The 14923-nt window shown below is 42.1% G+C and overlaps 1 protein-coding gene across 1 annotated transcript in view; it reads right to left on the reverse strand.

The window, feature by feature from the left end:
- LOC137561523 (amiloride-sensitive sodium channel subunit beta-like) overlaps nt 1-14923 on the reverse strand; it is a 59128-nt gene that overhangs the window by 13768 nt on the left and 30437 nt on the right. Inside the window, exons 7-8 of the mRNA XM_068272831.1 lie at nt 10314-10371; nt 5628-5686 (exon numbers count right to left, since the gene is read on the reverse strand). Coding sequence (XP_068128932.1) covers nt 5628-5686; nt 10314-10371 — 117 coding nt within the window. The remainder of the gene's footprint in view (nt 1-5627; nt 5687-10313; nt 10372-14923) is intronic.

Consider the following 14923-nt stretch of genomic DNA (forward strand, 5'->3'; position numbering starts at 1 on the left):
CCACCTTTTAATCATCAGGCGCCTGTAGCCACATGCCTACAGTGCCTTATGGTAAATCTGGCCTGCCTATATGTCAGGTGAAATGATGCATGCCACCTTAGATGGAATAATATTTGCTTTTCAATATGCCCTTTTATGTACTGATGCCTAAATATCCTATTGGCATACACCTGACTATACCCCCTTCCCATCTCTTGCTCCTCCTCCACCCAGAACTGTATCCCCTCCGCATTTCGCCCTCCTCCTCCCCTTATCCGAGCCCTATACCTGCGTCTATGCCATTAGCAGCTCATTATACTCTCTTATTTACTGTGTTACTCATTACCTAACTTCTGCTTATTGACCATACCGTCAGCTAAATTTTTTGTTGTTAGCCATATGCTCTGATGTGACTCTCTATGACCTTTAAGGTCATATACATAAGCTCACTTCTCTGTGCGATTTGCTGACAGGAATATTCATAGACGATTTACTGCCAATACTCTTGCTTGTATTGAATGTTGTGTTTGTCTAACTTGAAAATTTCTTGATAAATTCAACGAGTAATGATGCATGCCAGCCACTTCCTCATGCAGGCCATGTCAACATGAATGCTAAAATCTTGGAGGATGGGTTAATGCGGGACAACTATCAGAATCCAAAAAACCTTCGTGGACCCCTTGCAAGGCACACTTTTGGGCTCCTCTTGGACCCTCTTTGCATGATGTAAAGTAAAATATTAGGCCTCTACATTTTGGGCTTTGTACTACTTGTACCCCTTTGATGGCAGCCCTTAGGGGTAGATGTTTCCCATGCAGTTTTCCACACAAACATCTGGCCTAATTTTAAAACTGTATAATTACCATAATCATTCTTGCTATTTTCACAATATTGATGGGTACCGTATTACACTTGAACAATAATTTCCTGCCTCTATCCACCCGATGGGGTATTAATCCACATAGCAGAATGCACTTATGTCAAAGCAGGTAATTTGGGCGTTGAAGGCTTTGGAGGAGTCAGCCATTGACACCCATGTTAATAGCTGTGATTAGCAGCTACAGGTGAAACTCGAAAAAATTGGAATATCGTCCATTTATTTCAGTAATTCAACTTAAAGAGAACCAGAGACGAAGCACCTCATGTATTTTATTACATTTATCAGTGGGAACATGACAGTAAACACCTACCCTGCTTTTAGTTTCATTCTTCTCTGCTTAATCTGTCCTGTTATCAGCTGTGATTAGAATCCCCGACTAAGCATTCAGTCTAGGTTTGACCTGGAATCATTATAGCTGAGTCAGTCTTCTGTGGAGTCTTTTCAAGCCCAAGCCTGCCCCCTCCTGGCTCAGCTTTCCTGCTTTGCATACTCAGAGCTGATGACATGGGAGGGGCTGCTCCTGCAGAAAGAAGCTCTGAAACAGACAAGTGTGGCTGTGTGATCGGTGTGCACTGTGCAGCCAGTCATCATTATTATCTACTGTATGCAGTCTCATTTCTATGAGAGGCACTTCCTACAGGCAGCCACACAGCATGCCAGAATAATAAAGTTAAAAGCACACAGATGAAAGCCTGCAGCAGCGCTGCTTGACTAGTTTCATAGAGTCTAGACAGCACATCCAGAACAGCTCATAACCAGGAAGTAGAAGGGATATGAGCCAGCGGCTATATTGGATTTTTCCTGGAACAATAATGGATAAAAAAAACACTCAAAAAGGCACACCAGAGTGGCGAAATTATCAGGTAGTGCATTTATTCTTTACAAGATATCGACTGATATGTTTATTTTGTGTGATTCGTTAATCTCTGGTTCCCTTTAAGAGGTGAAACTAATATATGAAATACAGGGTGGGCCATTTATATGGATACACCTTAAAGAAATGGGAATGGTTGGTGATATTAACTTTCTGTTTGTGGCACATTAGTATATGTGAGGGGGAAAACTTTTCAAGATGCGTGTTGACCATGGCGGCCATTTTGAAGTCGGCTATTTTTAATCCAACTTTAGTTTTTTTCAATAGGAAGAGGGTCAGGTGACACATCAAACTTATTGGGAAGTTCACAAGAAAAACAATAGTGTGCTTGGTTTTAACGTAACTTTATTCTTTCATGAGTTATTTACAAGTTTATATTTGCTTACAGCCATTGACATGTCACCGAGATTAACACGTGAGGAGTGGATAGAAATTGTGTTGATGTCTGGTGAAAGCAGTAACCGGGTCATTGAAGCAGATTTCAATGCAAGCCACCCTACAAGACCATCCATCTCCCATGCTACAGTTAGCAAACTGCTTGCCAAGTTTCGTGAAACTGGTTCAGTGTTGGTTTTGCCAAAATGTGGATGCATGAAATCTGTCATTCATGAAGAAACATCAGTGGCTGCCCTACCTTCATTCAGCAAGAGCCCACAGCGTAGCACTCGCCGCATGTCACTGGAAAGTGGAATTAGTCAAACATCCCTTTGGCGGATATTCGCTACAAATTGCACCCTTACAAACTCCAGCTACTGCAGCATCTCAACAAAGATTACCCAGATCGGCAAACTGAATTTGCAGAATGGGCAAAACAAAAAATTAGAGCAGGACCCTCAGTTTACGCAGAAGGTTTTGTTCAGTGATGAGGCAAACTTTTATGTGAATGGTGAAGTTAACAAACAAACCCACCGCTATTGGTCTGACACTAACCCACATAGGATAGATCCCACCAAGACTGTTGGAACAAAAAACAATGATGGTATGGTGTGGTATATGGGGTACAAAGATAGTGGGGCCATTCTTCATCAATGGAAACCTCAAGGCCACTGGATATGCAAAATTGCTACATGATGATGTGTTTCCCTCTTTATGCACTGAAGCTGGCACGTTCCCTGAGTTTTTCCAGCAATATGGTGCACCACCACATTATGGGTGTCAGGTCCGAGCATTCCTAGATGAACAGTTTCCTGTAAAGTGGATTGGTCAATGTGGGCCATTTGAATGGCCCGCAAGGTCTCCCGATCTGACCCCCTTAGACTTTTATCTTTGGGGTCATCTGAAGGAAATTGTCTATGCTGTGAAGATACGAGATGTGCAGCACCTGAAACTACGGATACTGGAAGCCTGTGCTAGCATTTCTCCTGTGGTGTTGCTATCAGTGTGTGAAGAGTGGGAGAAGAGGGTTGCATCGACAATCCAACACAATGGGCAACACATTGAACACATTTTATAAGTGGTCAGAAACTTGTAAATAACTCATGAAAGAATAAAGTTATGTTAAAACCAAGCACACAATTGTTTTTCTTGTGAAATTCCCAATAAGTTTGATGTGTCACATGACCTTCTTCATATTGAAAAAGCAAAAGTTGGATTTGAAATGGCCGACTTCAAAATGGCCTCCACGGTCACCACACATCTTGAAAAGTTTCCCCCCTCACATATACTAGTGTGCCACAAACAGGAAATTAATATCACCAACCATTTCCATTTCATTAAGGTGTATCCATATAAATGGCCCACCCTGTAGAATCATTACATGCAAAGCGAGATATTTCAAGCCTTTATTTATTATAATTTTGATAATCATGGCTTACAGCTTATATGAACCCCAAAATCAAAATCTTAGACCATTAGAATATTGTGAAAATGTTCAATATTCTAGATTCAAAGTGTCATACTCTAATCAGCTAATTACTGTAATCCAAAACACCTGAAAAGAGTTCCTATTTTATGTATTAGTTTTACTTTTTACATTGAATTACTGAAATAAATGGACTTTTGCACAATATTCTAATTTCACCTGTATAACTATAAGTTTGGATGCCAGAGGTGCCCAATATACAAACTGCTGCCACAAATAGCGAATACTTGATAAAATAGCAATCGCGGATTGTGCAACTATTTAGCAGTGAAGACTGTGTGGACATTTGTGGACATTTGCGGGGACTGCAGTGGTGGTGTTTGCATACGTATTAGTATGCTGGGGGTGAGTTGGGTGCAGGGAGAACCAAATGACGGCTCTCCCTGCTGCCTCTAAACTCTCCGGCGGCGTTAAATACTATTCCCTCTCCAAGCCGTTGCAACTAGGAGGGAGATGTAATTCAGGGTCAAGCAATAGCTGGAGCCCAGTTTACTGTTATGAGCCCCGCGCAGCATATCATTGATGCTATGGGGTGCCTAGTTTCAGCGCCGCAACTGCCTGCTTCATAGTGTGGGGACGGCACAGGTTGGGATTAGGCATCATTTGGGGGAGCCGGTTAGGGATAGACATAAGTTGGAGGAGTGGTTGGTTAGGGTTGGTGAATGATATAGGGAGGGTTCAAGTGAGAAGGTGGTCAGATTAGGCAAAAGTAAAATATCTGTAAAAATGACCAATAATAGTAGATGTGCCATCTCCAGAGCAAAAATTACCAGGGCCTCTTTTTACATGTACACCACCTATGTACATGATACAATGCACACAGCATAAGGACACAGAGATGTGTAATTCCCCCAGTCTCTGGATCTGAGCACTACATACATACCATATCCACCTCCCTGAGATCCAGTGCTTTATATACAAAGTGCCTTGTATTTACAGGATAGAGGAACAGAGCAAAATTAAAAGGCAGTGAACACATTAAGGATCACCTGGGCCCCCATGATCCTGGGCCCTATTGTACATGCTGTGGCTGCTATGGCTATTGCTATGTCTGTGTTTTTTGCACCATATACAATTTCAAATTCATTGCAGTGACGAGACTGCATGCTGATGTTACTGGCCTATACAGAAAATTAACATTAGGCCCACCTGTAGGGCCCTTTTAAACATACCAGGTTACATCGCCATGCGGTACACTCCACCATCGCAAGGGCAATGAGGGTCTATGGAGACTTTCATACTAACGTGATGAGTTGTGCCGTAAGTAGTTAATTCACTGCAACCCAACTGAAAAGTCATCCGTGCATTACCGCATGATTTGTGCCTACCGCATGGATAATGCAGCAATGCAAATCTATGGTGACATGGTAAGTGTAAACAACGGAGCACGGTGCGATGTACATGCATGGACCTACGGGAATCCCGGTGACGTACTACATGTCCAGCAGGGAGTACGTCACTGAACAGGGGTGGGCCTATGATGTATATGACCCTATCTGCGCACTCTGCCGCAGGTCATATGAAGTGTAGATTCATGGAGTCCAGTGATACCATGGCAGGCACCCCTGCCGTGAGATTACCACGCTGCACATGTATAAAAAGCAGCCTCAGTGATAAGCTGAAATTTCAGGTTTGCGTAATCCCAGCACGAAATTTGCAATTACGACTCAAAATTGTAATTCATAATTTTTGCAAAATTCGTAATCAATTTTGTCATAATTTGTAATTTCTTGTCGTCATTTTGTGTTAAATTGTAACTTTGTGTTTAAATTTCTTGTTAGTAGTAATTTTGTTATTTCATGTAATAAACAAAATTACGAATCCGAATTGTGAAAATAATTGTAATTTCTAAAATTTTGTCACAAAAATGAACGCAATTATGAAAAAATAATCTTATCTATTAAAATTCTTATATAGTGTTAATTACGCTGAATGTTTCACGATTACAAGGTTTGTTATCACGATCGTACTTATAATAATTATGAAAACTTTCATGAAATTGTAATTATCACATTACAATAATCACTACTCACCTTATGGTCTGCACATCCTGATAGTCTTGTCTGCTATGAAGGTACTTTGAAAAGTTGTCCTAATAAAATAAATACATAAAACACATTGGTGGAATGCACACATTTCCAAATGGTCTTTGAAACACAGATTATCATACCCACCCCAAACATTATGCAGATTAATTGGGCATCTCCAAACCATAAGGGCTTAAAGAGAATCTTTACTCTAAAATTCTTACAACAAAAAGCATACCATTCTATTCATTATGTTGTCCTGGGCCCCTCTGTGCTGTTTCTGCCACTCTCTGCTGCAAATCTGGCTTGTAATTGCCAGTTTTAGGCAGTGTTTCCAAACAAACTAACCAGCTTGTGATAGGCTCACATAAGCAGAGTGTGTGAGTCATACAGAGCCTGCGGGGGCCTGGAGAGGGTGTGTATAGCTTCTATCCAATCACAAGCAGCCCTGCACATTCCAGTCTGAGTGCCTCAGCCTGACAGAGCCGACAGAGGAGAGAAGATTAGATCATATAACAGAGATAATACAATCACTGTGCAAGTAGGAAAGGCTGCAGTAAGCCAGACCAAATTAGAACAGGCATAGGAACTTATAGGATAGAAGAAATAAAGATGAACATTTTGTTACAGAGTCTCTTCAATGGAGAATGCAGTCTGCAAACTGTGATGGTTATTTGCTACTGCTGGTGAATACAGTTTTATGTCATGAATAGAATCAGAATCATTTATTTATTTCGCCAAGTACAACGGGGGTTGTACCCGGAATTCTTTTTGGCACATACAGGGTCGGTGATGGTACAGCAAAACACAAGCAGTAATGTACATTACATTTAGTAGTGAGTACACAGTGCATGGGACATAATTAGTTACATAGTTACATAGCGGACGGTCCAGAGGGGACATCCAAGTGCTATGTGAGTGGAGTCGCTACCTTCTCTGCAGCGCTCTCAACAGCTCTGCAGCTATTCGGATGCCCCCCCAGAATGCCTATAGAAAAAGTAGTGTAGAGAGATAGTAGAGAAGAAAGAGGGAGAGAAAAAAGAAAAGAGAAAGAAAATAAAAAGAAAAAGTCCCTGCGGGTTGCGGCAGTGCCGTAGCTGGCTGGTGGCCTAGTTGCTTGTCCCAGTGGCCGGGCATTAGCCATTTCTGTGGCTTAGTCAGTGCAGTCGGTCAGTCTGGCAGTATAAGGTCCAGCAGAGGGGCTGCGGGCACCCAGCTTGATGATGGAGCATATGGCCTCTGGAACCCCTTATGTGCCTTCGGTGTAGAGGCTCTGGTGGCTGCGGACTGGTCCATGGCCTTGGGCTGGAGGCCTAGAGAGCGACAAAGGGCTGTGGGCGCAGGAGACCTGGCATGATGGAGGAACCCGGGCATTCAGTGACTGTGGTGCTGTGGCTCTGGCAGCGGTGGAGGAGAGCACCTGGGGACCATGCTGGGCTATTTGAGACTGGAACCGGTGGGGATCAGTGGCTTACCGTGCCAGAGGTTGGACAGAGGCTGGTACTGAAACAAAATATAGGTAGAAGGCTGCGCATCCCTGACCCAATACTGTACAGTTGAATGGTTAATCGCTGTGGCGCACACCGCCCCCCTTGGACTAAAATGTACACCCGCATCCAAACAATGCAATACTGGTTTATGGAGAAATTTTAGCTTCCATCATAGTTTTGAGGCTGGTACTGGTCCAGATGGAGAGCTGCTTGTGTGCGGCCAGGACTTGCCTGCACTGGTCGGAGCAGCTTCGGGGGGCAGCATCCTGTAGAACTGTGGTCCTGTAGATGGAATAGTGCGTACCTCCGAGAGGCATGTTTCTATGTTCTGTGTATAATAGTGGAGGCTTATTTCACATTTTGGTGCTGGGCAATCTGTAACTCTGGGTATTTCAAGTCCTACCTCATAGAGCCACGTTAATCCATGCCATGCACTGATGAGGAGGACTAGTGATGAGCACACATTTCACATAATCGTAACTTTGCATTGTAATTCACAATTATGATGTGAAATTGTAAAGCAAATTTTGGGTAAAATGTGTAATTAATTTCATATGTAAATGTAATCCATCTGTAATTTCACATTAATAACGTGACATTGTGCGTAACTTTGTGCTGACTTTGGCAATTAATAGGAAAGGCCCCATAAATGCTATTATCTCCAAAATTGCTATGTATGCTAAGTAGAATGAAACCCAGCATTTCTTCTTTGCTCTAAAAAAATATTTACAGCATATTCTATACAACCAGCATTTTTTTTTAACTGGAACAGCATTCAAAGGGTCACACACAGGACTTGAAAGTTCAGTGCAGAGAAATCTGGACACATCCAAAGTGTAGATAATGTTATCTTGTGTTTACTTAATTGTATCAAGTGAGGAATGTGACACATTCTCTGACTGTGCAGAAGCTGCTGGACACAGACAGGAACTCAAAGCATTTCTGCCTTCAATACATAATGAATAAAACCAGTTATGAATAAAATGCAAAGTCAGCTCACAAAGCAAAAAACTGTACTTTTGGGAACATATAATTTCTAAATGAATAATAATACTTATGCACAAATGCAAATAAGATAACCGTATGGCATATAAAAAGTAGGAAAACATATTTTTATTGAATATTATGTCAGGGTTTTATACCGCTTTAAGGAGAATACTGGGAACAAGCCAAACATCTTTTTTTCAAAAACACCTTGTAGTTTTTGAGAAAATCGATTTTAAAAATGCAAAGGAAAAATGTTTTTTAAACTGTAATTTAAAAACCATTTTTCTTTGCATTTTTAAAATTGAAAACTACAAGGTCTTTTTGAAAAAATGTTTTTTTAATTTGTACCCACTACTCTCCTTAACACGTGTATCAGTTTTGGTGTCAATAGCATGTATGGGGGCTTTGCTATTCACTGCTAAAGTCATCACAAATGTACACGAAAATTTCACACAATTACGAATGATGCATACAAACACCAGCAATTAGCTTACATTTTCCAACTTGCCTATCACTATTCAGCCAGCGGTGCCTAGATTTCATGTCTACAGATACCATTTGAAACTTGCTGGCCAGAAAAAAAGCCTTCACCAAAATCTGACACTAAGTTTAAATGTAGGCTTGTTTTTCATTGTTCTTTTAGATGGTAAAATAGTTAGCAAATCCCTGTCTTAATGGAACTAGATGCTGGGCATAGAAATTCCACAAAGCATAATGTGCCAAGATAAGCTCAGTGGTGCCTATCCTGCAGGAACCTGCCTGGTTTGGCTATGCTTAAAGAGAACCTGTACTGAGTAAAAATATTTAAAATAAACACATGAGGTAACTTCAAATGAACATTACAGAGTTACCTTTCCATCAGTTCCTCTCAGAAGCTCACCATTTTCTTCTGACAATAATCCCTTCCAGTTCTGACAATATTTTGTCAGATCTGAAATATATCAGTTGCTGTCAGTAAAATATCAGTTGCTGTCAGTTATAGCTGAGAGGAAAATGGATGTACCAGGTAATGTCCATGTTTCCCTATGGCTCAAGTGGGCGATGTTACAGTTTAACTGTGTGCTGACCAGAAAGCTGTTATGGGTAATGGCTATTTTCAAAATGGAGGACGGAAAATTCCCTTGATCATAGGGAACAAACAGGACGCGGGACAGGAGAAAGACACCGAGGAGTAGACTACATGGAAGGTAAGTATGACTTGTGTATGCTTATTTTGACTTTTATTTTCAGTACAGGTTTTCTTTAAAAACAGGCGTGTGTACTTGTAATGCAATACACTTATAGCAAGCAGGGCTGTGGAGTCAGAGTCGAGGAGTCGGAGTCGGGGCAATTTCGGAGTTGTGGTTTCGTAAACTAAGGAGTCGGAGTCGGATGATTTTTGTACAAAATCCACAGCCCTGTTAAGTATTAAGGTGGCCATACACTGGCCCGATTTGCAGCCGTTTCGACAGCAGATTCGATCCTGGCATCAAATCTGCTGCCAATCGTTCGCGCTAAACGCACCCGCCGATCCGATTTCCTCCTGAAATCGGATCGGTCCGTCGATCGCGCCGTGCGGGAAATTACCCTCGATCGCCCGCGGGTAGGGAGCGCGTCGCTAGCGGCGGCCGATCCGATCAGGTATACATTACCTGACGCTGGCTCCCGGGCGTCTTCTCCGCATCTTCTCCGCAACTTCTCCGCGCTGCACCCGCTCCATCCCGGCGCTTCCTGTCACTGCAGTGACCAGGAAGTTCAAATAGAGGGCGCTCTATTTGAACTTCCTGGTCACGGAGTGACACAGGAAGCGCCGGGATGGAGCGGGTGCAGCGTGGAGGAGATGCGGATAAGATGCCCGGGAGCCAGTGTCAGGTAATGTATGCGCGGGGGGGGACAGGCGGCAGCGGCGGCTCCACAGATTGTGATCGGTTTCAGGCTGAAATCGATTCACAATCTGTTTGCAGTAAAGGCAGCCATACGATCCCTCTCTGATCAGATTCGATCAGATAGGGATCTGTCAGCTGGTCGATCTAATGGCAAATCGACCAGTGTATGGCTACCTTTAGACTAAGGAGTCGGAGTTGAGGAGTCTGAGTCATTCTGGGTACCCGGAGTCGGAGTTGGAGTCGTGATTTCATAAACCGAGGAGTCGGAGTTGGAGTCGAAAGATTTTTGTACCGACTCCACAGCCCCGATAGCAAGTCCATTTAAATATGTTTTAGATAGCTGAACTTACCAAATATGTGCTGCTTGGCCACTGGGATGAAGACAGTGTTAGTTCAAAAATCTCTTCCCTACCAAGAAAAAAAATAAATACATAACTGATGAAATATGTATAAAAGGTGTTATTTATAAAGATACACAATTTTCTTGTACAGATATAAAATTTGATCCAAATTAGGCATATTCACTGGAATGGATATTCTCAAACTTTGGAGGGTTGACATCAAACTCCGTCTAATTATGTTTGGCAGACGCTCTGCCTATTTATGTGAAATGCTGCCTAATTATGTTTGAGCAGACAGGCTGTCTATGGGTTTTTATTTTTTTTTCTACACTGCAGTGTGTTTGTACAGTATTTTGTGGGGATGCCTAATTGTGTGTGGGGTGGAAATTCTGCGTAACCATGTTGACTTGCGCGGACGCAAAACCTAAGTATATTTTTTGAGGTGGGACACTGCTAATTGTGATTACGGTGCACACACTGCTAAATTGTGTGTTTGGGGTACTATGCTGCCAAAGGTCTCGTTTCCATATGCACGCTTTCAGCCGCGCTTATGGAAACACGATCGCAGGGACATCAGAGAGTGCATAGACTGAACTCTGATGTCCATACATGCACTGTGATTCACCACTGAAAGGCAGGGCATGGTTGCCTGCATTTTGGGGCGATTGCACCCGTGATCCCATTCATTATAATGAATGAGATCGCAAGTGCTGCCCTCAGGGGAGTCACATGCAACACAGAGCTGTGCTGATGAATGGCTCCTGCGCTGCACAAATGGTAACGAGCCCTGACTGTTATAATCAGATTATGCCTGCTTAATTACAATCTGAGAAGTGAATGTTATGGAAAATGTCTATTTTGATACATCTCATAAGGCTGTTTGTATGGTAACTAGGGCCTTATTTTTTCATTTAAAGGAACACTATCGACTAACATTTCTTTTTAAATGGGATGGAAATAGTTTGTGACGTGCTCCTAGCTACTGATGTACACATTTCACTGCTTATCTCTTTGTTAACTGTTATCAAATTCCTTTCATACTTCACTGACAGGCCAGGATGACCAGGGTGACAGACCAGTGAATTATGAGGGGAGAGGGAGATCCCTCTCCCTACATTTGTTAACCCTGTGTGTATTTTATACTTTTAGCAGATGTCAGGTCTCACTGGCAGCTGCTTGTGTTTCTGAAAGAGCTGTCTGCACTGAGAGCAGAGGAAATGTATCTTGTTATGTGCAGCATAAACATTTGTAATTATGTATGAAACCTGACACCCAGGCTTTTCATACTAAACTTTTTTTTGCTTTTCATGCTGTAGTCTCATATGCAAAGAATGGCACTGGCTGTGTAACAATGAAGCACAGACTACCTTTTGCTAATGATTTGCTCCAATGCAGCTACAACCTACACACAACCAATTACAGCGTTTGCCTCTGATATTTAACATAAAAAAACAGGAAACGTTTACACAGCTACTTAGACTTTAATTGTACATTGTCATTTTAGAACACTTGGTTATTGATAGTGTTACTTTAACAAGAGGGGGCTTCATCCAAAGGTTTTCTGGGTAGACCCACTGTCTTTAAATTGCACCACTGCTAGGTTTATGTACATTTGATTTAGCTTATGATCAGGATCATGCCCACTTTTTGGCACAGCACATATAGCACAACACACACTGTCTGCTTCTCTGTGACCAGGGATGCCCTGGATCTTTTAGCAATTGCCCTACTTACAAAATAATTATGTATTTAAATTGACTATGTTTATCTCATTATCGCCACAAATTCTTGATGGGAAATTTTGCAGAGTAAATTTTTGACCTCTACTTCTAACATGCCTAGCATAACCAAAGGAGAGTCGATTCAGCAAGCGGATGGAACAAGTACGGGAGCTCAGGAAGGAGTATTTCTCCTCTATCATAAAAAAGCCCATAGTGTGAAATTCAGAGATCACAACATATGTTTTCACTGTGAAACATATCACAGGCTCTGACAATTTGCAGTCAAAGCAGTTTCCTGAGTATTTACTTATCTCTAATTATCTGACATATCATAGAAATAACATTACAAGGCATGTTATCTGTCTGCTATATCCTGTGTTAGGTTTTCTTTTAAGTAAACAGTTCAAGTATATAAGAGACAGATCTGCCTATATACAGTATATAAACACACAACACTAATTTAATTATTAAAAAGAATGTATGGTGATTTTTCTGTAATGTTTGTGGTATTTATTTTTTTATGAATTTAAAGAAAACCTGAGGCCCGAAGCAGGGGAAAAAGTCTAGATTTACTTCTCTGGGCTTCTTCCAGCCCCCAACAGTCTACAGTTTTCCCACCCCTGTCCTCAAGGCCCACAAACACTGCATGTTTTGCGGAAATCCATCATCTCCCGCCTTGACTACTGCAATGCCCTACTATCTGGTCTCCCCTTGAAACACATAGCACCCCTTCAATCAGTCATGAATGCAGCAGCTAGACTCATCCATCTTTCCCACTGCTCTGCTTCCACTTTTCCCCTCTTCGAAGCCGTGCACTGGCTCCCTATCTGCTTCAGGATTCAGGTTCTGTGCCTTACCTACAAATCTGTGCACAAGACCTGCCCAACCTACATTTCTGAGCTAGTCAACAGATATATACCTGCCCGCCCCCTCCGGTCCTCCAATGATCTCTGCCTGATCTTCCCACGCATTTTTCAATCTAATGCACACCTGAGGGGGAGTGGGAGGAAGTTCCATAGGGTGGGGGCAGCTCTCGCTCCTTCCTTCAACACCTTCAAGCAAGCCCTCAAAACACATTTCTTTAAAATGGCCTACCCCACATCTACCACACTCTAACTCTCTCGGTCAACCACCTTTTCCACAACCCTACCTTATGTGTCCCTGCCTCACCCTTTACATTGTTAGCCTTAGTGTGTCCTTAATTTTGCTACCCCAGCAATGACACCCTCCTCATGGACTAACTCTGACTTGATTTGCTGGGTCTCTGTAAAACGCATTTTATACCCTGATTGCATGTATAACCTTGTGCTATGTTGTATAACCGTTTGCTACCTCTCTGTCTGTCACCCCTGGTTACAATGTATGTATCCCTATTTATTGTCCAGCAGTGCGTAATATGTTGGTGCTTTATAAATACAATAAATAATAATAGTTAATTAGATCTTCTGAGACACTAATTACCTCTTCTGTGAATGTTTGTGGTTTCCTGCAAATCATGTACGGTTGGTGGGCCTTGAGGACAGGGTTGGGGAACTTTGGTCTATCAGGTGCCTCTGAGTCTGTCCAGTCCCTTCCATTGTGCCACTGTACAGTTTCATTCTTTGCGAACTGCACTTGGCAAGTTTTCGGAGGGGGGCAGCAGCACAACAGCAGGGACTGGGTGGACTGGAAGAAGCCTCCTTTTTTTCCTCGAGCTTCGAATATCCATTAAGTAGAAAATATTACACATCAAAAATAGTAATGAGGTATTTAACCACCCAACGGCCTAACTGTAAAGCTTTGTAAGTACAAACAAGGCCTATATTGGATAGGTTTACAGAGAACAGGGCCTAGTTATCATGTCTGGGGACTTGTTTTTGTAATGTGTCAGACGTTATCACTGTAATAAAAAGAAATATAAAAATCATGATACCCCTGTTAATGATAAAGATAAATGCATTCCAAGGGGCCACTGAAATATTCAAGCTCCAAATGAGAAGAGAACAAGCAAAAGTAACAAGCAGGGTCACCCTTCACTGACCCGGAGAAAGCATTCACTAACTACTTCAGAAAAGTCTTTGCTGTCATGAATTCATCTGCCCCCCCCCCCCCCCCCTTCACAAACACACCACCACTGTTTGCCTTTGCCAAATCAACAGATAGCCCTGGCTGACTCAGCCCAATAAACTGTACTCTGATGACATTCAAGTTCATCCATCTTAGCTCCTAATCTATCTACACTTATTTCGGATACTTGACTGTCTGTCTGCTGTTTCTGCATTCATGTGATCCTGTTACCTCAACACAGACATTGTGATATTTCCTCCATTTCTCTCTGCTTCCCTACCTATAGTTACAGTTAATATAGAAAATTGCCCAATAACCTCAACTCCTAAAGCTCGCTATCTGCGGATAAGTCTAGACTCCGAGCTGTTATTTCAACCACATATTAGCACATTAACAACCTCCTGCTACTTCCATCTCAAACATTTCTCCAGAATGTGTCCCTTTTTGACATAAGAGGCTACAAAAATGCTTCTAAATCATGTCCCATCTTGATTACTGGAACGCCCTACTCTGTGGCCTACCAAAAAAAACAACAGGCGGGCACCTCTCCATTTCCCACTGAACTATGCTGCTTGTCTGATCCACCTCTCCTCCCTCTACTCTGATGCTGCCCCCTTCTGTCACTCTTTCCATTGGCTGTTACCCAAAGGCAGTGATGATCGTATTCAGCTAATTATGATTACGCAAAATTCTGCGTACATTTTCGCATTTACGCTTAGACGTAATTACGGTTTGTAAATCCAATTGATTTCGTATAGCGATTTGTATTTTCGCTTAAAATTATGTGTAATTTTTGCATAATTTCTTGCCGAATTTGGCAGTGAATTGCAAAGACCCTATACATGGTAGTGA

Source organism: Hyperolius riggenbachi, chromosome 3 (genome assembly GCF_040937935.1).
Source record: "Hyperolius riggenbachi isolate aHypRig1 chromosome 3, aHypRig1.pri, whole genome shotgun sequence".
NCBI lineage: Eukaryota > Metazoa > Chordata > Amphibia > Anura > Hyperoliidae > Hyperolius > Hyperolius riggenbachi.